The 26,311-nt window shown below is 36.3% G+C and overlaps 1 protein-coding gene across 1 annotated transcript in view; it reads right to left on the bottom strand.

Annotated features, from left to right (window-relative positions):
- The window catches only part of LOC150107472 (ATP-dependent 6-phosphofructokinase-like), a 443,838-nt gene that overhangs the window by 92,296 nt on the left and 325,231 nt on the right, over window positions 1-26,311 (bottom strand). The window contains exon 14 of the mRNA XM_090391320.1: window positions 25,211-25,281. Coding sequence (XP_090247446.1) covers window positions 25,211-25,281 — 71 coding nt within the window. The remainder of the gene's footprint in view (window positions 1-25,210; window positions 25,282-26,311) is intronic.

The raw sequence follows: 26,311 nt of genomic DNA, 5'->3' as shown, positions 1-26,311 counted from the left end.
TCAAGTCACTGGTTATGGAAGATCTTGAGGCATCTTACATTAAGGTACTGCAGGCTTTATCGAATGATGAAGAGGAATGAAGATTACTGTCAACAGTGAAGCTGTGAATGAGATTTGAAGTCAAAGAAAGGAAGTCAATGATGTAAAGGAGGAAGAGTGTAGGTGAGAGCACAGAACTCTGAGGTATACTCCAGCATTGGTGGGGAAATTAGATGAGAGAAAGCCATCCACCATGACACACAATGAATGACCAGTGAGGAAGCTGGCAGTCCAATCACAGAGTGTAGAAGGAAGACCATAACATGGTAGTTTGTTCAGGAGGCCTCGGTCAAAAATACCGTAGAAATATCTAGAGTGATAACATGAGTTTCTCCAAATCTTTCTATGGCCTGACTCCAAAGATAAGTGAGATTAGCTAGGAGGTCAACTGTAGAATGAGAATGGTGAAGTCCATATTGGTAATTGCTAATTAACTGATGAGTCTCCAGGAAATGAAGCAGAAGAAGATAGTTGTTGATAATTTTCACCATCACTTTTGAAGGTACTGAGGTAAGAGCAATGGGACGATAGATGGCTGACCTTTGTCTCCCTGTTGGAGCACAAGTTGGATGTGGGGCTGCTGGTAGAGGCTGGGAAAAAAAAAAAATCAGCTAATGCCATTTTCTTCCAATATAGGGAGTAGGCGAAGCCATTTAGCCCTATCTAACTTTTGGAGACTGAGTAAGCAGTTCAATATCCAGTGGTAGCCAATCAGAGATATTGGAAGATTTTTCCCCACTTGGTTAGACTACATTAAATTTAGTTTAATCCTTTATCCAAGTGTAAGCAAACAAAGTTTGCACCTGAAGTATCTTCAGGTGCAAACTTTGTTTGCTTACACTTGGATAAAGGATTAAACTAAATTTATACCAATCAGAGATAGCTGGCCCAAGGCTATCACTAATTTAATCACATGCAGTGAAGAGATGGCTAACAAGAGCTACCATCTTGTGGTTCCTAAGCCTAACATGATATTTTTAATGTCTGAAAATAGTGTGGGTTCGACAGTAAATTTTCTTGAGTTTATGAGACAAAAATCCCAAGTTTACAAGAGAAAAAACCTGCTTGCCTGTGCCAGAGATCGACTAACATGGGAACCAGTCAAGAAAAGTGAGACAGACAAATAACTACTTTCAAAACTTAAATCATAAGAATGAGTCATGAAATACGTGCCTACTAGCGTATGTGTCTTGGTTGCAGGTGAGGTGATAGGATTACATCAATACAGTTCAGAGGAACAATTGCAAAAGTTGTGTAGATAAAAAATAAAATAACATAAAAAAAATAAACAATCATGCATAATGAATAGTAATCACTTCCCAAAACTCAGAGATTGGCATACAGTCAGAGCAGTTAAGGTTCGAATGATTTTGTAGCATTTCACGTTTCAAGGAAACAAATGAAATGAAATTTTTATTTCCCTTTTTTTATCTACACAACTTTTACAATTGTTCCTTTGTATTCTAATAGTATTATCCTATCACCTCAGCTGCACCCAAGACATAAGCTGGCAGGCATATGCTTCATGTTTTGATTGTCATTCCTGGTTTATCCTATTGATGATGTTACGTTGGATGAAATATATCTATACTATTTTTTCCATGTGTGAAAGTTTCAATATGTATAAAACACGTTCCATTACAGCTATTTTTTACGGGGCCTAAGTTTATCAAATGTTAATCTTGTGGATCCCTTTTAACTTCTGTCTACATAAACCAACTTTTATAAAAGTTGGTTCATGTAGACATAGGTTCTATAGGAAGAATGGTCCAAAATTCCCATTGACTGCTATCATATGGTTGTGGAAAGTATGTGGGTGGCATGGCTGTTTGTTCCTCACACTATGGTGTCTGCTGATTTCTTTCCAAGCAGTACATAAAAAACCATCACACTGTTTTCTCTATTGGTAAAGGTCCTCTCAGTATTGAAACAGTTATCATTACTCTTACCCTAAGATCCCTTACCTCCTCCACTTCCTCCAGTAGAAATTAAGGATGCCAAGAAATTGTTTTCTTGGTTTAATCCATTATTCTAAGTGCACTAGGCTACTTGCATATAGAGGCTAATGACTTAATATCAATTGCCTTAGTATCCCATAATGCAAAGCACACACCCTTGCAGATGTGTAAAATGCAATGCATTATGGAAGGGTGTTGTGTTGGAAAAAGTGATGAGTCATCCCTTTTTCCCACCCAACGTTACGTTACCTCAGAAGGAAGGGATAAGGACATGCTTGTGCCTCCTGATGGGAAGTGTACCGTATAATGTCCTGAGAAAATGTAAATAACCAGATGCGTAAATTCTAAACAGTGTCAAGATAGCCCATATGTTTGTTGAGATAATAATTGTGAATGAATTAAAGTAGAAAGTCATGTAGTATTATCAAACAGATATGTATAAGCTAAGTACGAGTATTAAAGCATGTAAAGACAGTTCGTAGCCACGGCATCCAATCGGCTGCCGCCATATGTGTGACGACACTGCCGAGTGAGGGAGCTGTTCTGGAGTATAAAAGTTTCGGTGGGAGTTCGAATCCCTCTCTTTTCTCTTGTCTCTTACCTCCCATCGCTCGTGTCTCGTCTCCGAGGTTCGTCGGCACCAAGTTTCCCGTAGGAGGGCTATGTAGAGCTTGCCGCCACGTGTAGCAAGGATCTCCCCTTGCTATGCACGTTACATCGGTCAAAGCTGCAACTACAGTGTGTTCAAACACATAAGGAGAAAGAGCCGCTGATGAAATCTATGTCAGCGTACAAGTCTATGTATGAGTGCTTTCGGTTCGTGTAGAACAAAGGAACAAAGCCCGCCATCAGAGGAGGTACAGTGAACAGATCAGAATACCTAGTCAAAGCAAGAATGGTAAGCGAAGATTTTCTTATATTAATGTAGGATTAAAGTATCCGTGGAATAAAGAAACAGAATTTAAGAACACACGCCATTTACGTGTTGTGCCATAAGAACAGTCTGCAATTTGGACACTTGTGTCTACTGTTAAGAAGAAAACATATTAGGCTCCAGCCGAGCAGGAGGCCGAGCTCCGAACTGTTTAAGTGATTTAAGAAAAGTAATGTCATATGATCAGAAAGTAGTTAAGTGTTAACAGATATTTTGGGGGAGAGAATTAAGTAGAAATAAGTACTATTGTCCTAGAGAGCTACATGTCAGATTTATTGAATTGTCTAGTGTTTATATGTAATGTTTCATGTATGATATTATCAAGTAACTTAATTGTGAGAGTCTGAGGATAGATATATGTACAGAAGTGAGGAATTTATGCCCAGTAAGAGATCATAGTGCAGAAGTTTAAATGTGTTTAATTAAGTAAGGGGAACCCAGACTCTTTTAAGGTTAAGAATTTAAAATAACATGTATACTTGTCTTTGTGAAATAATAAATGTGTTTCTTTTTACATAATCAATTGAGTTTGTCATATCTTCTGCGGATTTGAATTACCGTTTGGAAAATTTCGTACCATGCATTAAAGGGGAAACCAGTAGTGATATGTGAATAGGGACCATGACTGCATATATCTTGATCCCTATAATTTTCCTTAAGCATTTTAGATAGAGTATCAGAATTCAGTTGCCGGCTGGCGCAGTCTTAAATCTATACAAATTTGTCGGCAACCGAAGTCTGATAGTAAGAGATACAAAGTTTAATGTTAAAAGTAAAAGGAAGTAAAGTAAAGAAATTAAAGATAAAACAACAAGAAAAACCGGGATATAACAAAGGGCCACTACCCACACCAGTTTTAACCTTCATTAACACGTTGGCTGCCAACTACGAGATAATTTGTAGTAAGCGATCTGGCCGAGAGAGCCGACTATGAGTTATCTCGTAGTTGCTGGACTTGCCTTTTTCATGCAGCTGCGAGTATATTCAGTCAGTGCTGGATTTACGTATAAGCTAAAAAAGCTACAGCTTAGTGCCTCGCAATCTGCTGGGGCCTCAAATAAAATTTTCATATATTAAAAAGGCATATATATTTTAAATTTTTCTGAGACCAGCTAATGTAATTTAAAACAGTAGGGGGCCTCTGGGTTTTGTATAGCTTAGGGCCTCAGCAAGTCTAAATCTGGCCCTGTTCGTAGTATATAAGCGTAACTAAGGATAGTTGGCTTCTGGGAAGAGAACAAAAAATCAAGGCTGGCATACATGAACAGAAAATGTATTCATACAGTGAAAATCAAATACAAAGTAATAGAACAATTTTATTTTTTGTAATATTTTTTAAAACAAAAACGCTTCTGAAAAAAATAAGTCCACCAATGTTTGTACTGTAAAATCTGTTGTATCCAATTTCAAACCAACGTTCTCTTGGAAAATAAATTGTTCAGGATCTTGCTGTATTTAGGTCCACAAATTATCATTCATATTTGATGTTGTTGCTTGGGAAATATCAGGATTATCTTCAGGCTTGGGGATGACTTCATCTTTGCTGTCCTCACTCAAATCCTCAGAACTTCATAATCGCTACTGATGTAACCATTCTTGGATAAAATTCGTCAAATTCTTACTCACTTAGATTAGCATAATATTCAAGTTCTTCTTGAGTCAGTGGTCTTTTCTTATCCATATTGTGGGGTTATAAATATATATTATAATAATAATTATAAAACAAAATACTCAAGAAAGAAGTAAATGTAATGTACTCGACTAAGTTTGATTCACTACTGACGAATTTACACACATACTGCTAACTCTGCTTTAGCAAAACAACAAGCCGAAGCGTGTCTAAGTACGAATTAACTCATAGTTGGCTACTGCAAAGAACTTTCTGTTACATATGCCAACTACGAGATAACTCGTGAGACCTTTTTTTTTCTCAAAAAAAAAAACACATTCTGTATGTTTTTTGGTGGTTACTATGCATTATAATTAGGGTTTTGAATAATATGATATGATTAAATCAAATTGACTTCTGAGACCCAAATCCTGGAAATTGCCATGACAGTCAACATGTTAAGGTATATTAAAGTGTGAGGATACCTCTCCAAAAACTCTGAGTGACCACAAGAGCACTCTAAATCTCTCTGAGTGACCCTAAAGGATCACTACAAAGCTCATTACTCCTGACCTGAATCAGTCCAGGACAGGCACACTCAATAGTGGTTTCATTCAGTGACAGGCAAAAATTTGCCACCAAGCAGAACCTCTCTACTCTCTAGAAGATACATCCACACTATATAAGTAAAGAGAATTCTCCAAAAACTCAGGATATCCCCAAAATCACCCTACTCTCAGCAAGTGACCCGAAGAATCATTTAAATCATAACTCAGCAGAGGTTCTTTTGGTGACAGGCCCACCCCATCAAGAACCCGTAGCAGTAACTCTGCCGATATCTGAAGAAGGCTGTAAAAGGCTGAAACTAGTTGTATCATTTTCATTAAAACTTCATATTTTATCTCGGTTTAAGTCATTAAATATTTATTCTTTAATATATATATAAAGTAGATACTATATATTCTTACCCATATAGTGTAGAGTGTAGTGAAAAAAAAAAAAAAAGTATTCATTTAGATCCTATTAGGCACTGCAATACAGAAACTACCAATTTTAAAGGTAGCATCTCAATCCCATACATCAGTTCGGTCTTCCAAAAATTGGCTAAAGTCCTTAAGAAGTACAACATCAGGACATTATTCACTACATTTCCAAAAATCCGATCTCTTATAAGCCATACTAAGCCTAAGCATCACAATCTGAAATATCCTGGTGCCTTATCCAGCCATATTCTCTTCTCTAACAATCCTCATGATGATTTTCAAGGTCACTCAATTTCCTGGGATAGATCTGAAAACATTTTCTGCTGCCATGATGAATTTGAAAGAAAGATAGTGGAATCCAGGGAGATCATCCTTAATCCTGAACATTTAAACAACAATTTAAGCTATAACATCCCTGATAGCCATACTGCTGTTATTCAGTACTGGCGTTCAGTACAGACTCTCGAGAGTCTGCTACCACGCATACAACAAACAATGGCACGTAAAAATAGAACAACTTGAATGTTAATACGTTTTTTATTTCAATTATATACTGCAATTTATCTGTGCTTCTCAGTTTTTTAGAATCTTCAGTTTTTATTATTGTTTCCTCTTCCTAAAACAGATACCTGATGAAGGCTTTACAGCCTTCATCAGGTATCTGTAAAAAGCTGAAACTAGTTGTGTTTTTTTATCATTAAAGCTTTTAATTAATTTTCAGTTTTTTTAGTCATTAAATATCTTTCTAAATATTTATACATATATAAATAAATTATCAAGCAAATGAACAGCAACCTGGAACGAGTTAGGCTTCCAGTATTGAGGCATGTACCTCAACCAAAACTGAAGGAACTCCTACAAGAGGCCAATAAAGCTGCAAAGGCTATTCCTACTGGAACTATTGGACAAACGAATCAACTTATGTACTCAATAGCCTACGTCATAACATCTGAATTAGGATATAAGATTAGTGAACCCAAAAGCAGTAAGGCTCAGGAACCAAAATGGAAGCATTGACTGGAGAATAACATTCTTAAACTCAGAGCAGACGTGAGCAATTTGAAAAACCTTAAGGAAAAGAAGCTGAAAAACGCGAAAATCAGAAATAATCTCATAAAGAGATATAATACTTGAACATGACCTATTGATGAAGTATTAGAGGAACTGAAACAAAAAATAGTTGCAGTTGCGGCTAAAATAAGAAGATACAGTGCACGCATTGAATAGTACAAGCAAAATTCGATGTTTCGTGCAAATCAGCACCAATTTTACAAGAAAATTGATTGCTGCAGGAATGATAATCTTAAAGAAAATATCAATATAAATACCAGAGACAAAGAAAATACACTTAAATTTTGGAAAAATCTATGGGACAATCCTAAAAGGCACAATAACAAGGCAAAGTGGATTGAACAAATTGCAAACGAATCTCAAGAACAAAAAATGGACCGATTGAAAATAACAATTGAAATGGTTCAAAAGCAAGCTAAAAAGATAAAAAATTGGTCAACACCCGAGAAGGATGAATTAAATGGCTACTGGTTGAAATATTTAACATCTTACTTGCTAACCAATTTTATGCTGTTTTAGAAGGACAAAGCAAAGAAGAGTGGCTCGCAGCATGAAAAACGTTTTTAATCATAAAATATAAAGAAAAAGGTCCAAACCCAGAAAACTTCTGACCAATAACCTGCCTGCCAACAACTTTTAAGCTACTCACAAGCATACTAGCTGATAAAAATTACAGCTATCTTAAAGCAAATTCTCTTTTCCCAATTGAACAAAAAGGTAACAGCAAAAATTCAAGAGGCACAAAAGACCAATTGCTGATTGATAAAATGATTCTGAAAAACTGCAAACGTAGAAAAATCAATCTTCATATGGCTTGGATAGATCATAAAAAAGCGTTTGATTCAGTGCCTCTAGTTGGATTTTAAAATGCACAGAACTATTCGGTATTAGCGAAAACGTACAAAACTTTTTGCAATCCAGCAAGAAAAACTGGAAAACAATGTTGGTTCTGAATAGAGAAGAAATTGGAGAGCTAAACATCAAAAGTGGTATCTTTCAAGGAGACTCATTATCCCCTCTATTGTTTATTTTGTCATTGATCCCCTTAACCAGAATTTTAAACAAAACTGCCCATGGTTATCAAACTGCACAAAAAAGTGCAAAGATATCTCACCTTTTATACCTGGACGATCTGAAGTTGTACGTAAAATCAGAGAATGAACTCGGGTCATTGCTTAATACTGTGCACATATTCAGTCAAGATATATCAATGGATTTTGGCTTAGACAAATGTGCAATTGCTGGAATAACAAGAGGAAAGTTTGAAGATCTGAACGAAATTGAGCTGTTCAATGGTGAAATAATCAAGGCAATAAAATTCGAAGATAGCTACAAATATCTGGGAATTTTTGAAGCATCAGAAGTTTTGTACAATAAGATCAAAGAAAGAACTAGAGCAGAATACATAAGACGACTAAGAAAACTCCTTAAGTCAATGCTTAATGCTGAAAAATTGATAAAAGCAATTAATATCTGGGCCATACGTGTTATGAGATATTCAGCTGGAATTGTTGAATGGACCCAGCTAGAGATGGAAGATTTAGACCAAAAAACTCGAAAATTAATGACAATGCACCATGCCCCTCAAACCTTGCAGTGACATTGATAGGCTCTATCTCTCACGCAAAAAAAGGAAGTAGAGGATTATTACAAGTGAAGCAAGTTATTGAAGAAGAAAAATGAAATTTGAATGATTATCTGAAGCAAACAACAGAAAAATTTCTAATTGAGGTAAGGAAAGAGGGTTTATAAAAGCAATTAATGGAGACAAAATTGGAATACAAAACCAACCAAGTAAAAGTGAGAACTGAAAGATGGAAAAATAAGGCATTGCATAGAAAATACCTTCACAGCATAGAGGACAGCGCTGACAGCAACTTGACCTGGCAATGGTTGAGAAATGGAGCACTAAAGAAAGAAACAGAATTGGTAATTTTTGCAGTACAAGAACAGGCCATTAAAACCAATGTTATGAAAGCAAAAATACAAAAAAGTCAAGAAGACGGTAAATGCAGATTGTGCAAAGAAAAGGAAGAAACAGTAGACCACATTATAGGTGGGTGCAGCAAAATCGCATAAATTGAGTACCGTAAAAGGCATGATAACGTAGTCAAAATAATTCACTGGCATTTATATAAAAAAGTATGGGTTTAAAGTGTCTAAAGACTATTGGAAGCATAAAGTCCACCAGAAAGTGGTTGAGAATGAAGAAGTTAAAATACTCGGGGATTTCAAAATCCAGACTGACAAAAGCTTGGAATGCAATACACCCGATATAACAGTGGTTGAAAAAAGTGAAAACAAGGGTGTTAAGTTTATCAAAATATCAGTACCAGGAGATAGTCGGCTTGATGACAAAGAAAATGAAAAAATATCGCAATTTGCAAGTCGAAGTTGAACGAATCTGGCAAAAGAAAACGAAAGTTGTTCCCATAATAATAGATGCTTTAGGTGTCATCCCTAAAACATTGAAAAAACATCTAGAAGCACTTGAGTTAGATGGATTAAAAATTGGGCAGCTGCAAAAGGCCGCTTTGTTCGGCACAGCATTTATTTTCAGAAAGTATTTCCAGAACTCATAGGCCCTTGGATAGGGCTTGAACTGGTGGAATGGGGTGGCAAGATATTCTGGAGGTTGTTGAAGAAGCTCAGAAATGGAGGAAGAGTGTTGTAAAAGAAATTAGAGATGATAAAGGTGACATGAAAACTGGAGAAAAAGATATCCTTGAAATATGGAGTAATTATTTAGAAAAATTGCTAAATGAAACAAGCAGTGATAGCACTGTGGTAAAAAACACTCAACAGGCATACATTCAGGAATACATATCCATACTTGAAGTAAAAAAAGCCATCAAAGGCTTGAAATGTGGAAAGGCAGCAGGAGTAGATGATATTCGACCAGAAATGCTGAAGTATGGAGGTATAAAAGTCTTACAGTGGCTGCAACTGCATAGTTCAGAAAGCCTGGACAGAGGGACAAATTCCAGATGATTGGAGTAGAGCTCTCATAGTACCCATATATAAAAAAGGGAAATAAAACTGAATGTGAGAATTACAGGGGTATTTGCCTACTGAGTGTTCCAGGCAAGATTTATTTCAGTATACTTGTAAACTTTTATACCTCTATATTTGAGCCATTCTGGTCAAATATCACCTCCTCCAGCTGCCCTTATATATTTCAAGTTTTGACAGCTTTTTCTACCTCAACAGCTCTACTTTTTCTAAGCATCTTTCATCCATTTCTAAGCTTTTTCAATAGCATCCACAACATTTTGCCACCTTCCTGATATTTATCTCTGACATATTTATATATAACTATATATAATAATAATAAATATAATGCAATATAATAATATGGGTTGGCAAATAAGTTTGTTTGGTTTTTCAGAGTGGAATGAAACACATTTTATTTAATATATATAATACATACTAGTCAGTTATATATTGACCCTCTTTATCAATGATGACCTCTTACTATCTATCCACCAACTTCATTATGCCGTGTTCATAAAACTCCTGAGGTTTACTGGCGAAAAACTGATCCGGGTGTCTTTTGACTCATTAGCGAAGGTTTCACGTTCAGAGAATTCTGCAACGATCGGAATAAGTGGTAATCGAAAGGTGCTAGGTCCGGTGAATACGGAGGATGCGGCAAAAACATCCCAGCCAAGACGTAACAATTTACTCCGGGTTGTTAACAATGTGCGGGGTCTGGCTTTGTCGTGGTGAAAGACAACTCCTTTCTGATTTGCAAATTCAGGTCATTTTGTGTTAATTGCACGGGCCAGTTGCATTAACTGTGTGCAATAGAAAGTTGAATCAATCATCCTGCCTGACGGTAACACCTTGTAGTGGACAACACCTTTATAATCCCCCATGGTCTTTTACGTACCACATTATCGTACACAACCCATTTTTCATCTCCTGTAATCATCTGCTTCAAAAATGGGTCATTTTCTTGGCGAAGTCACAGAGAATCACAGATGGATATGCGAGCAGTCATATTGGCCTCAGTCAATTCATGCGGCAATGAAGCATCGAGTTTTGAAATATATCCTAGCTTGTGAAAAAAAAAAGGTTTTTCAATGCTTGTATGGGATATGTTCAGTACTGTTTGTGATGGTTTTTTGTCGAAGATATCCTTAACAACACTCAAATCAACCTCAGTTGGGCAACTGGCCCAAGGCGCATAACTGACATCGAAATCTCCAGAACGGAATTTGGCAAACTACTTTTAGCATATGCGTTCTGTTAAGGCACTATCCCCATATATGCTGCATATTTTTTTTTTTATGGACCTCCACAGCTCGTTTGACTTTTTTGAAATAAAAAAGCAAAATATGCTGGTAATGTACGTTATTTACCTTCCATTTCTAAAAATATGTTACACACACACGCAACTGAAGTAGGTCGAACAAAAATTCAATGAAAGGTTATGTGAAATGTTGCCTTTCAACTGCACAACAGTGTTGCACGGTAGCACAACAGTAGCAACAGGCAAAGCAGCGTAAACTTGTACTAACGCATAAAACCGAACGAACTTATTTGCCAACCCATATAATATAATAAAAATAAAATAATTATATATACGAGGATGGTCTGAAAAGTTCTTGGCCTCAACAATAGATGGCAACACTATCAGCAAGATTTTTTTTTTCTATGTTGGTATACATCTGTCATAAGCATCCATGTGAAATTGCAAGTAATTCGATCAAGTAGTTTGTTTTATACAGCTGTCTGAAGCAAAAGTGTTGTATTTATCCCTTGAAATGGATAAAATTGGGTATCATGCGGTTATAAAATTCTTTGTAAAAGAAGTTTTAACGCCAAAAGAAATTCATTCAAAGTTAATAAAAGTTTATGGACACTCTTCTCCTATGTTTTCAACAATTAAGAAATGGGCTGCCGAGTTTAAACGTGGCCGTACCAGCCTTTAAGATGATCCATGTGAAGGATGTACAAAAAGTATAACAACCCCTGAAATCATTGATCAAGTGTACGATATGGTAATGGATGACCGGCGAGTCAAAGTGTGTGAAATTGCTGGGACTATAGGCATTTCAAAAAAAATGTGTAGGATATATTTTGCATGAAGAATTGCAAATGAAAAAGCTTTGCGCAAGATGGGTGCTGCGCTTGCTCACAGCAGATCAAAAATGCACTCGCATGAAAACTCTGAGGAGCGTTTTAACAAGAATAAAACTGATTTTGTGTGGCGATTTTTTACTATGGATGAGACTTAGAGTCACCATTACACATAAGAATCCAAACAGCAGTCAAAACAGTGGACAGAAGCTGGTTGATCAGTGCCAAAGAAAAGAAAGTAGGTTCCATTAACAAGAAAGGTCATGGCATTTTTGGGATGCTAAAGGCATTTTGTTTATTAATTATCTTGAAAAGGGTAAAACAATAACCGGGGAATATTATTCTGATATTTTAACAGACTAGACGAAAAAATTTGTGGGAAAAAATCCGGTTTGCAGAAGAAAAAAATCATCTTTTATCAGAATAATGCATTTGCCCACAAAGGCGTTTTTGGCAATGGGAAAATTAAGGGATCTGCACTATGAATTGTTGGAACATCCATCCCCAGATTTGACTTCTCTGACTTCTATCTCTTCCCAAAACGAAAACTCTTCCTCGCTGGTCAGTGTTTTTCTTCGAATCAAGAGATGATTGCAGCTGTGGAGGGGTATTTTGCAGATCTTACTGAGAACCATTACAGGGACAGGATAATAGTGCTGGAGCATCACAGGAATAAATGTATTAGTCTTAAGGGAGATTATGTTGAAAAATAATTTTGAAATTATAAAATCGTTTTTTCATTGTTAGACCGAGAACTTTTCAAACCACCCTCGTATCTCATATCTGGCATGGTTCCAAGGGAGTGGAAAGAGGGTAAGATAGTACTATTGCATAAAGGTGGCTCCAAGACAGAGGTAGCAAACTACAGACCAATTAATATATCAGGAGTGGTTGTTAAAATATTAGAAAAGTCAGTGAAAGGTAAAATACAATAGTGGGTGGATAGGGATGCAATACTCTATAGTGGGCAGCATGGCTTTGTAAAGGTTAGGTCCTGTCTTAGTAACTTATTCACATTTTATAATAAAGTGACAGCAGAACTGGATAAAGGTAATGGCTACACCATAATACTGCTCAACTTTGCCAAAACATCTGACAGAATACCACATGGAAAACTATTGCAAAAACTGGAGAGGATGGGAATGGATACGAGGCTAGTAGCATGGATAGGGGGGTGGCTGATGGACAGACATCAGAGATAGCATATGATGAAGTGGAGTTTAGGAGAATGAGGGTGACTAGTGGAGTACCTCAGGGTTCGGTATTAGGGCCACTACTCTTTAATTTGTATATCAATGACATAGGAAAAGATTTAAGAGGGATATTCAGTTGTTTGCTGATGATGCAAAACTGGGGAGAGCAATAGTTGATAAAGGTGATATCCTGCAGGATGATTTAAACAAATGGCATTGTGGGCAAAGATAATGATTGTCAATTTAATGTTGCAAAATGTAAGGTTATACATTTCGTGTTGAAAAGGTTGCACATGCTCTATCATATTGATGGTATTGCAGTTTGATGAAGCTAGGGACTTAGGGATAATGGTGGACAAAGAGTTAAAGTTCAGCGAGCATATTGCAAAAGTTGACAAAATAGCTCAACGAAGTATTTGGATGTTGAAAAACATGCTAACAAGTAAAAAGAAGGAAATTATCATCCCTTTTTATAAGGCTATGATTCGCCCATATCTTGACTACTGTGCACATATTTGGTCACCTGAGTTTCTTGGGGATCAGCAGGTGGTCAAAAAGATTCAGAGAAGAGTGATAAAGATCGGACAGGACTGTAGAATACTCTCTATGAGAACAGGCTGAAGATTTGTGGGTTACAAAGTTTAGTTGATAGGCGGAAAAGAGGGGACATGACAGAAACTTTTAAGATATTAAAGGGGTTTTATAAAATTGATGCAAGTGAAATTTTTCCATATATGACAAATAGTCAGAGAAACTAAGGGCCATTTGTGGAAGTTGTGTAAGAGTGTGGTTAGTAGGGGTGTGTGCGGACCAGAATTTTTTGCATGGAAAGTGGTGAGTGATTGGAATGGATTGCCAGAATTGGGTGCAAGTTCACCTGATAGTGAATGGATTCAAGGAGAGGTATGATAGGATTTGTGTGTATTATGGTTGATTTGGGTCTCCTACAATTAGTCTCTGGACTCTATGAAGATGCCATAAATAATAATAATCTTCTATCTTCTATATTCTTCCCGAAGTCTTTCCATGACTTTTTGTTTAGCTACTCTTACACATCGCTTAGCTCTTACATTTTTTTTCTGTATTCATTTAGGGCATCTGTCGACGTCTTTGCTAGGAATTTTCGGTATGATTTCTTCTTTTCCAGGACTGCTTCTTTAAATTTTTGTGTCCACCATGGTGTTCTTATTTTTCTATCCTTGCAGATAACTTCCCCATATACCTCTAGCTGAATCAATGTTTTCTTCAGAATTCGCCATTGAGACGCCAAGATTTGGTTCTTGTTTTCAAACTGTTTAATTTTTTTCCTGAATAGTATTTGTATAGCTGAGTCTACAGTTTACCTGTAAAAGCTGCTCTGCTCAATTTTAATTCTTTTTAAAATTTTCTTACATACTGTTCTTTTCAATGTGATACTTATTTTTATCCCACTTAAAACTAAATGATAGTCATTTCCAATTTCAAACCATCTGTACACCCTTGTATCCTGAACCAACATGAAGATATCATTATCAACAATAACATAGTTAATGAGGCTTTTCTTATTTCTTGTATCATCTCTCCATGTCGACTTGTGAATATCTTCATGATCATAATGCTAATTACGGGTATAGACCATACTGGTCTGTTCCGGTATTATCCATCCGATATCCTTTTTTGAGGTCTACCCTGCCTTCTCTTTCCAACTGACTTATATTTTAGTATTTATTTAGGATATCAGATGTTGGCCATTCAGTTTACATGTTCTATCCATTTTTGTTTATAATTGTTTAGTTTTTCTTCTATTGATTTTGTTTTTAGTTCTTTTGAAATGTTTTCGTTCCTTTTTTGATCCAATAATGTGTATTTTGCCATTCTTCTCATAAATCTCATTTCACTTGTTTTTATTCTTTGTTTATCTTGTTTGTTTATTGCCCAAATTTCACTGACATATAATAATGTGGGCACTGTTAAAGTATTGTATATTTTCTAAATTTGTTTTTGTACTATATTTGGGTTGAGTGTTCTATTTATCAGGCCTACAATCTGTAAAAAAAATTTTAAGTTTTTAACTATGTCTTTTTCTCCTTCATATGATATTTCACATCCAAGATAACTGAAAGTATTTATCTGTTCTATTATTTTATTATTAATAACTATTTTACTTTTAACTGGCACAAATGCCATTGTTTTAGTTTTATCTATGGAAATTTTTATTCCAAACTGTTCTACTATAACGTTTAAATTATATATTGCTCTTTGTAAATTGTCTTCTTTATCTGATATTATTACCTGATCACCTGCAAATAATAACGTATTTATTTTGTTATTCTGGCAAATATCTATACCTTGATTGTTTAAGGTGTTCCACTGTATTAATATTTCATTAACGTAAATATTAATACAGTGGAACAATATTGGTAAATATTGAAAAGTGTTGGAGGTAGAGGGCGTCTCCTGTCTTACTCCTTGGTTTATAAATTGTTTTTCAGACAACTTTTCATTTATTTTTATTTCATTATCTTTGTATATATTCAATATTGTATATAGTAAAATATTAGGTATATTTATTCTTTGTAATATATCAAACAGTATATATCTTTTTACTTTGTCAAATGCTTTTTCGTAATCTATAAACAAAAGATAAGTTTCTAAATTATATTCTCTTCTTTTTTCTATAAGTAGTTTTAAACAGAAAGCTGCATCCATTGTAGAGTGTCCTTTTCTAAATCCATTTTGACAATCTAATAATATTTTTTCACTGTATATTACTATAGTACATTTCACTGTAAATATCTTTATGCTGGGAAAATGGTGTTAGTAATGACTAATTCATATCCCAAGCTTCAGCCAGTGACTATTATTATCATTAGCCTTGATCTTTTCTCCAAATTTCCCCCAAAATTTCTGTGTTTGGGGGGTTTCATGCTGTTTAGATCTCCAACAATGACCACTTTTCATTGTCTTTATGTCAGCTGCCTGCTGTAATGCATGAAAAAATCCCCCCACTTCTTCCTTAGGAGAACCTTCTGAGGGAACATATTCACAAATATTCTCCATTTGCCTATTTTGAAGTTTGTCTGCATAACTCTACTTGAAATTGCCTTCCAATTAAGAAGTTTATCCTCATGTTTAGCATTGAATGTCAGAAAAAATACACATCATCTTATATAAAAAATTCCATACATTTGAAATCTTTAATCCAAACTTAGTTTTAAGCAATACACATATCATGATGCACTTTCATCTCACCTCCTTATTTAAAAATTATTTCCTTTCTGACACTTTAAATTTACTGAAAAATTTCTGCCATACCAACATTATTAATCTCTTTAATTTTGTCATCTATATTGGTTTCTTCTCTTAGAAGGATATATCATTTAAATAAACAGAAGGTTCTTCCATGGGCTTTGGCCAATTTCTATATGGAGCATTTTGAAAAACATGCTCTTAATACTGCCACTGTTAAACCTATTTGACCACATGGCTCAGATACAGGACTCTTTCCTCCTCCACCTCAACAACCAGAAAAACCACAGCATCCAGTTCGCTATACAAAAAAAAATTAATAGCCTTCTTCTTTTTTTTTGATACTTTAATCACAAGTCTGCACAATGGAACCTTTCTTTTGCAGTTTACAGAAAATCCATCCACACAGATAGATAAATACATAAACTTTCCCATCATCCCACTTTTCAACAATATGGTGTCATCAAAACTCTTGTAACAGTCTCCAACCACTGTTCTACCATATTCTGACTAGTTATGGATAGACTGGGAGTCTGAGTAGTGGTATGTGGGAAGCATTGTCAAGACTTCCCTTCTCTGTCTGGGCATCATTTCCAAGAGTATCTCCACTCACTCACGTCCCTACTCAATCTTTTCATCTATTACCTAATCAAAATGTAACATATAACAAAGTCGATGTCACTGTGATTAAAACAAACCTCTGTCAAAAATTAATTACAACAAAACTGACAAATCAAATGAAATACACACAACATGCCAAAATCCTTACAAAAATCACTGACATCCATTTTACCAACACCACTTAGACATCTAAGACATGCCTCCTATTCCTGATAGAAATGCAAATTTCAGTTACAGTTGCCACAATCCACTTTCTATATTCAAATTTTGGAGTTTCTTGACCAATGAGTTTCCCTTGCTTATGTTCTATCACCCAACCTCTTTCTTCTACACATAAATAACCTACTACTCTCAATCACCACCAATCTACTCATAGCTTCACTGATAATAATATACTTCGTTCGTCCTATCGTTCAATAAATCATGTGATACTCAGACATCCCAAGCTTCAGCCGGTGATCTCTATACACACTGATCTCCATACTATTCATAGCATCAAAGGTGCTCAGGATAACAAGTCAATTTCATGCTACAAAAATGCAGCCTTGCTTCCCCCCCCTCCCTTTCATAAATGAATCTATATTCACTTACCCTACTTTCAGTAATACATACACAAATAATCAGACAGTATCAGATCGCACTCCTTGGATTGACGTTTATCTCAAGCTGCTTATCTTGAGGAAAAAAAAACACCCTAGCCATTCTTTTTTAGTTCAAGACTTTACTTTTCACCCATCCAGCTAAACTCTGTACAAATACAAAATCCATCCATCCTAGCATACTGTTTATATGTTTAAAGTAGTGCACTTGAAATATCTCTAAAAATTTTTGATGCTGTTCATAGGAGAGTAATTCAGCTAATAAATGATCCCTTCTTCATTGATTCACTTCAACCAGTATCTCACAGATGCACTGTTTAGCTCTATCTTTTCTGCAAGTATTTCCATGGACATTACTCTACTCTAATGAGCTATCAACCAGCCAAACCTCCACAATTTGATGTTTGGCTAGATCACTCTACTTAGAGAAGTAGTTGTTGCAAATAGAATGATGTGGGCAAAAATCATAATGGATTATTTGTGACTATTTGTGGAACTACAGGAGGAGTGGAAGAATTTTCAATCATTAGAGAAGGCAGCTGACAAAGTAAAAGTTGGTCCTCGTTGGTGGCCAAAACAGCAGAGTAAGTGATTAATACCAGATACAGAAATGTTTTGCAAAAGTTTAGAGAAAAGAGCAAAGCTAATAATAATGGTAAGTCCCATTCCATCTTCCCTTTTCATGCTAGGCTTGATAGTGTTAGATCGTGAATGAGGCCTGCCTTTACTAGACAGACACTCATTCGTCATTTAACAATGAAAGGAGTTTTAAACCAGAGAAAATACCTGTACTGCTGGTCAAAATTGTATTGGAAAGAAATAAGGAAGGGGGGGGGATGAAGTAAAGTGTAATATATAATTGTATACTGAGTGTAAAGTGTATCATATAATTGTCAAGTGAATGTATATCTAATTATTAAGTATGTATTCATTTACTTATTGAAAGGGAAAGATTGTAAAATATTTAACATGTGTAATTTTAATGAAGGAAAATAACGTGTATAAATCGAAATAAAGGAATGGCATGTATAAGCTAAGGCACACAAAGAAAATGTGATGACTAAGAGCCTAAAGGGCATGACCTTGACAAGCCCATATTGGAACCTTACAAGCAAGGATTAACTAATTCTCTGAGAGGAGCTCTCTCACGGGTTCGCAATGAAGCAACTTGATGCGTTCGTGAATGTGAGCTCCTTGGAAGAAAAAGGCAAAAGATCGAAAGTACAGCGGGAGAGAAAAGTGGGAGACAGAGAGTGAAGGACACGGGATGAAAAGACAAACCAAAAAAAGATCCCCAGACTAGAAAGGGAAAGCTCGGGCTCAGTGAAACCCGAACCGTGATGTTTCCACTTGAAGGATTCAGAAATCCCTGACAAGCACCTCAGATGTTCCCAACTAACGGTGAAGTTTCAGTGCACGTGAATCCATGAGACGGGAAGGAAAAGAATCTGCAGTGTGAACAAGGATCCAAACAGGATGCACACGTGACTTGCACGTGGTGATTAAGTGAAACAGTGAGCAGCCAGAAATGGTAAGGCAATTTTGTCCTTTATAAAGTTAAGTGAGAGCACTGAAGAAAAACACATTAAGCAGTGTCGCTAAAAGGAAAACTGAAAAGTAAAAGGAAAACTGTCGCTAAAAGGAAAACTAATTCATCTGTTAGAGTAGCTTTAGAAACATTGGACTGGTAGTCCGAAGAGCCATGTGAAGAATTCTTACATTCTTACACAATCTTGTATTCATATGTTACCTTAGCTCTTTTCCCTGAGATTTTGTCTAGATTAATTTGTATTAATTTCCCAAGTGCATGCCTTTCTTAGAGAATGATAAATGTGTTTAATATGTGAGACTTTCATGTGATATTGTTTGAATGTGGTTTAATCTCACTAAGATAGCAGAAGAATTGATAATTTCATGTTTAATGTTTAATGTAAATTTATTAGTGTATAAAACTGAGAATTTTTATTGTTAAAAGACCATAAGATTTAATGATTACAAATACAAAGAGCCAACAAGTTTCACTAGTCACTGTCTAGCATTTTCAAGGCTGTACTGGTGTGAAAACAAATGCATCAAGTTACATGAAAACATACACTTTAGTAACTGTTAGGCCATTACATTTGATAATTCGTGTTTGATGGCATGCATGCATTTGAATGCTTCAGTCAGAATCCAGTAAATGACCACTTGTTGTGTAGTTTTTCGTATATTGTAGTTCTGTTGAGCTGAGAGAATTGACGAGATATTTCCACATGTCTTTAAGAATAGCACCTTGATCTCTATTTAAATTATTGCCTGTGTGTAGCACCACTGCTTCTTTGAAAGTTCTGTGTCTGTAGTCATTCTCGATGTAAGGCATAGAACTGTTTTTCCAATCTATAACGTGATTTGATGTTGAGAAATGACGAGCTAAACCAGATGTGATGATTCTGTGATTGACATCCCCCCCATGTGTTCCTTCTGTCTTATTTCAAAACTTCTAGAGATCTGTCCAATGTAAGAAAGGCCAAACATGCATGGAATTTCATATACTCCAGGAAATTTGAAGAAAGGTACCTCATCTTTGGGAGATCTTAAGACTTGCCTGATCATGGTAGTTGGTTTAAAAACCACTCTGATGTTATGAGCTTTAACATTCTCACCAATTTTGTGGAAACTGAATTAATATATGGAATGACAGCTGTGGACACATATTGGGACTCCGTTCCACATTGTTGGGGGGTTGCCTTTAAAAAGCAATTTGTTTAAAATGTTAGAAGGGTATCCATTCAGAGATAGAGTGTTAGCTATTTGTGACAGTTCTCTCTGTCCTTTTTTCGAAATAGACCTTAAGGCTCTATTACGGAGCATATGAATGATGCTGTGTTTTTGTGATCTATGATGGTTAGACGAATAATGTAGATATCTACCTGTATCTGTGGATTTCTTGTAAATGGACAGTTGGACATTGTAATCTTCCTCTCCTCACTAGTATGTCAAGGAAGGGTAGTTCTTTGTTCTTTTCCAGTTCCATAGTGAATTTGATCTTATTATGTAGCGAGTTGATTTTATTAAGAAACACGAGAAGGTTTTCCATGGTATCCTTCCAGATGATGAACACGTCATCGACATATCTCCACCAAATTGACAGTTTAGGTGAAATTTTTTCCACCATTTCATGGTTTCTTATAGAAACCTACCTAATTCTCATGAAAGGGCAGTTAATCCTATCTACATTGTATATTATATTATACAGTAATAAACATTAAAAGGAATCTATTATAAACATTTAATTTTTATGATAAAGGTATTATTAACATGTTAGTGTGATATATTTATACAAGCCATTTCCTAGAATAACATTTCTTAAATTTTATATACTTTTGGACTGTTTTTTTCAGTATAACTTTTTGTGGCCCACCAATCATGCATATATCTCTGCACTGCTTGTAAAGAAGTGAAGGTGAAACATTGAAACGTGCCATGTAATGAGTCACTTGTGTGCACAACCAGTATAAATTAGAGGAATATGATGTTCCCATGTCAGTGCAACTGTGTCCAGGTGAAATGGCTGTGAGATGGGGAACTGATGGAGAAAGTTTATTTTTCACTTGGTTAGAGTATAATAAATTTAGTTTAATCCTTTATCCAAGTGTGAGCAAACAAAGTTTGCACCTGAAAGTATTTTCAGGACTGGGGTAAGGTGGTACAACACCAGGGCAGCTCGTTGCAAAGGTGGAGCAAGCTACCAACACTCCTATCTCAGTATCTCCTATAATGCAAAACACATCTCCTTGTGGATATGTCTAATGTTATGCATTAAGGGAAGGGCCACTACCCAGACTAGTTTCGACCTTTATTGAGGTATCTTCAGCGGGAGCCAGGCCCAAGTGGAGATACCAGGCAGAAGCATTAGCAGGTCATCTCTACCTATAGGAGTTGCCAAATGGTGTGCCACCCTTTTTTTAATAAATTACTCTGGATTTAGAGAAAGATGTTGAAAGTTTATTTTTCACTTGGTTAGAGTATAATAAATTTAGTTTAATCCTTTATCCAAGTGTGAGCAAACAAAGTTTGCACCTGAAAGTATTTCCAGGACTGGGGTAAGGTGGTACAACACCAGGGCAACTCGTTGCAAAGGTGGAGCAAGATACTGAGATAGGAGTGTTGGTAGCTTGCTCCACCTTTGCAACAAGTTGCCCTGGTGTTGTACCACCTTACCCCAGTCCTGAAAATACTTTCAGGCGCAAACTTTGTTTGCTCACACTTGGATAAAGGACTAAACTAAATTTATTATGGAAACTGATGGAGTTTGAAAGAGGTATTGTGATAGGATGCCATGTTGTAGGCCTATCTATTATAAACTGTTGACAAACTGGGTCATCCCAGGTCAACAATCAGTGATACAATATTGAGATGGAAGTGCAGGGAGTCAACTGCAAGTGCTACCCACAGCAGACCTACTAAACTCTCCAGATGTGACCATAGGGTGCTACAAAGGATAATATGTAAAAACTGCCATTCAACAGACAACATATTGAATGTGGAGTTCCGAGCATTGACTGGAACATGAATCGGTACAGAAACCTTCCGAACCGAGGCGCACAACATGGGCTTCCATGGTAGGATTGCAATATGCAAGCCCCAGATAACCCAAAACAACATGCAGCAGTCTTCAGTGGTGCAAAAAGCATGTACAGTGGCACACAGAAGCTCGAAAGCTGTGTTATGGAGAGGCAAATCATGCTACACCCTCTACTGAGCAGAGGGATGGGTGTAGCAGATGCTCGGTGAATGTCTCTTACCAGAGTGCATAACCCCAACTATGAAATTCGAAGGTGGCGGTGGTGTGAGTATGGTCCTGTTTTTCCTGGTTTGGCCTTTGATCTCTGTTTGTGGTGCTAAGAATATTGAACTCCAAGAGGTATTGGAACATTTCTGGACAATGCAATGCTTTCTACTTTGTGGCATTTCTACAGAACTAACATGGTCTCTTTCAGCAAGACAATGCACCGTGTCATAAGGCTGCTAGTGGAACTGCATGGTTTATAGATTATGAATGTCACACACTTGACTAACCTCCACAGAGCCCTGATCTCAATCCTATTGAACATCTGCAGAATGAACTGGAGCATCGAGTGAAGTCAAGGGACGTCCGTCCCACAATAGTCCAAGACCTCATAACGTGCCCACAGGAAGAATGATCCAAAATTCCTTTGATTGCTATCGTACGCATGTGGAAAGTATGCCCTATAGGAAAGGAGGTTCTACATCTTTTCAAGTTGGATGTCATGGCTGTTTGTTCTTTATGCTATGACATCCACTGACTTCTTTCCAAGCAGTGTGTGTGTGTATACACACACATACACACATATATAGACACAAATTATCTACGTATGTGTGTATATAGTTTGCTGAATTAAATAAATATATTTATAATGCTAGTTAAAATACCTGATATTTTTACTAGTATCTGAAATGTTAGACAATAAACCTAGCTAATATTTTCTAAACTTGAATAAACAACAGAACAGTTACTCATTTCTGTAATTTCATTTAATTTTTTATCATTCATAGCTTGATTTTGACACATGGCATATTTTGAATTTTTATATTTTCTTGAACTGGTAACTTTTTTCAAGGATCAGTAGTAGGCCACAGATTGCAGCTTGTGAAACACTGTCCTAGAGTATTTACTGCAGAGACACATTTAAATGAGACTCAAACCTGCTAAGTCACAGGATACTGAATTAAAACAAAACGGACATTACATGGCTAGATGGGCTGAATGTTATGTTGGAGTTAGACATGAATTGAATCCATGCAAATAAAAAACTTGTTTCCTAGAAAAATCACTACAATCCATCAATGACTCTTTTCTGGCAACTCACTATTATTATTATTATTATTCAGGCCTCCAAGGAGTCAAAAGACTCATCGAGGGAGGTCCTTCCTAAGACATAAAGTCTGTCAAGACTCATCGTGGGGAGGACCCCCCCCTGAGAAACACAGTCTATCATACCACTCTTTAAACTCACTGACCGTTCTCGCTCTCACCACTCCATCAGGCAATGCATTCCACGGCTCAACCACCCTCCACACAAAGAAACCACTCCTTACCCTCTTGCTCACAGTTTCCTTTCGTAACTTCCAGGGATGGCCTCTTGTCATCACTCCTTCCCGCTGTTCAACCAAGCAAAAGAACTCCCCAGTGTCAACCCTGTAACCACCTCTCAACAGTTTAAAAGTCTCAATCATATCACCTCTCCTTCTTCTATCCACCAAACTCTGCAGTCCACATTCTCTCAGCCGATCCTCATAACTATCCTTGTACAGTCCTGAAACCATCTTTGTCATCCATCTTTGTATCCTTTCCACAGTTAATTTATCCCCTTCAAATCCTGGGGACCAAATCTGAGAACAATAGTCCAAGTGTGGTCTGATCAGAGACTTATACAACGGAATGATAACCCTCTTATCTCTGCAGGTCAGTGTCCTTCTCATAATAGCAGCAATCCTCTGTGTTACCTTCACCACCTTTGCAATATGTCCCCTAAACTTCAGGTTTCTATCAATCATCAACCCCAGATCTCTTGTCTTCCCTACTTCCTCCAGTATAACTCCCTCCCATAGAGTATGCAGCATCCCATCGATGTTTCCCAAACCTCAAGACCTTACATTTTGCTGCATTAAACTGACGCCCCCATTCATTTGCCCATCTATCTAGCTTATTTAAATCCTCTTGCAGGGCTACCACATCTGCACTATTACTAATAATCCTTCCCAGCTTCGCATCATCCACAAACAACTGAATATCCCCCTGCAATCCACTGGCTATGTCATTGATATAAAGGTTAAACAATATAGGCCCTAGTACTGAGCCCTGTGGGACCCCACTTGTAACCCTCTGCCTCCTGGAAACTGCTCCACCATACACAACTCTCTGATACCTATCAGACAGCCAATCCTGAATCCAGTTGACCAATCCGACATCCAGACCCATGTGCTGCAACTTAAATATCAGCTTATCATGTGGCACCCTGTCAAATGCCTTCGCCAAGTCTAAGAAAATTGCAGTATATGCCTTTCCCTCATCTAATGTTCTTGAAACTTTATTATAAAAGGCTAGCATATTGCTAAAACAAGAGCGTCCTTTCACAAATCCATGTTGATTCTCACAGATAACATTACCCTCATCTGCCCAATGCTGTATACGGTCCCTCACTACTTTCTCCAAGATCTTAACTACTGATGACACACAGACTGGCCTATAATTAGACACTTCCAGTCTGTTACCACCCTTATGCAATGGCACTATCTTACCTTCCTTCCATTCCCTGGGCACCTTTGCCAAAGCCAGACTTTCATTGAAAAGCCACGTTAAAGGCACTGTCAATTCCCTAGCACATTCTCTCAAAACTCGTGGTGAAATAATTGAACATGTTGTCATCGCTTTGATTTAGAAGTGATGATATGTCATATTTTTGGTTAAAAATTACAACCATTTATTTTATGCTGTTGTGTTAAAACTGACAAACCTATGCCAATATATTAGTACAAAAGTAAAATACAAAGAAAATATTTTATGAATGGAGATGTAGTTTTTTATTTGAATTAAAAATTAAGTGCATTTCAAAATAAATAATCTGATAAGCATGTAAAATTATATTTCACTGGTAAGGGATGAGAGAGACACTTGCACTTGAAGGGCACAGTGACTTATCAGAGATCTAATTAAATGGGATTTACTGTACAAACTAGTCCATTTAGATAGGTTGTTTATTTGCAATCACAGGTTTGTGAGAAAATTTGAAATCATAAACAGAGGGTGTTCATTTCCCACTTCAGAATAATTTTATATATTTAATATACACAGAAATAATTTAAAAAGAATTGAAATAGCAGACTTACCTTTTTGTTCCTAAGAATGCACCACCTTCTCCAACCCATCCAGCTACATCACTCCATTTTAACACCTGAAACTAAAAATGAAACCAATTTTAAAATGAATTCACTAAATTAATATACACTATCTAGATTTATTTTTTCTTAAAGAGTACTACAACTATAGTGTATAATTTATATTGTATGCTATTACTTGTATGTTATGATGATGGCTATCTGTTTCTATTATTAGTCATTTCACTTTTTAAATCAGAATCAACCGAGAAGATAATAGCTCTAACAGACTGTGGATTTGCAACTCCAATGTGGCACAAAATCTGCTGATTTTTTTAGGTGGTGAAGTAGATTATTTTCACATGGTGTGAAGAACACTGTCTACTCTACTTCACAATTTCTGGATTATCTAATATTGACTCCATAAGTATGAATATACTATAAGTTTAGAACTTCGGTTGTGAAATTCACATAAAAACATGCTATGTGTCTACGTTATACACAAACAGATAACTTGTAGCACATTTCTCATCTTTTATACCTTGACAGTTAGATGAATTCTGGTATAATGAATTCTTACTAAAATATAACCTCCAAGTTTAATTCTTGATTTATTATTTTGGATAGGGCAATATGTTTATTCAATGATCCATTTATAAAATGCATTCTCTGTTTTGTTAATGGTGGTATGTTAGTTTTTTTTTAATGATCAACTACAGGAATATGTTTCCATTAGCAAGAGAATCAAATTAATTTTATAGTAAGAGTTTAATTGAAAAATTGTCTGTTCCCATTCAAATGTGAATGGACCATAATGCCTCCTCCAACCAATATTCACAGTTTGCACAACACATTCAAGCAGGAAGCATTCTCCTGGAGTCCACCAAACTCAGATTTGTTTGTTGGACTAACAGATGGTGAATCATGATTCATCACTCCAGAGAACACATTTCCACTGAGCCTTTCCAATGGAAGTGAACTTTACATCACTCCACCCGATGACTGGTGTTACCCTTCTTGAAGATAGGCTTGCATGCAGCATGGAAACCCATGTTCTTCAGCTAATGACTAATAATTGTAGTGCTGGCATTGCTTGCCAAGGTATTTTGGAAC

This window comes from Typopeltis vanoorti, chromosome 4 (assembly GCF_054136105.1).
Source record: "Typopeltis vanoorti isolate ZY-2024b chromosome 4, IOZ_Tvanoo_1.0, whole genome shotgun sequence".
NCBI classification, from domain to species: Eukaryota; Metazoa; Arthropoda; class Arachnida; order Uropygi; family Thelyphonidae; genus Typopeltis; species Typopeltis vanoorti.
This window is presented reverse-complemented; position numbering and strand designations above follow the sequence as displayed.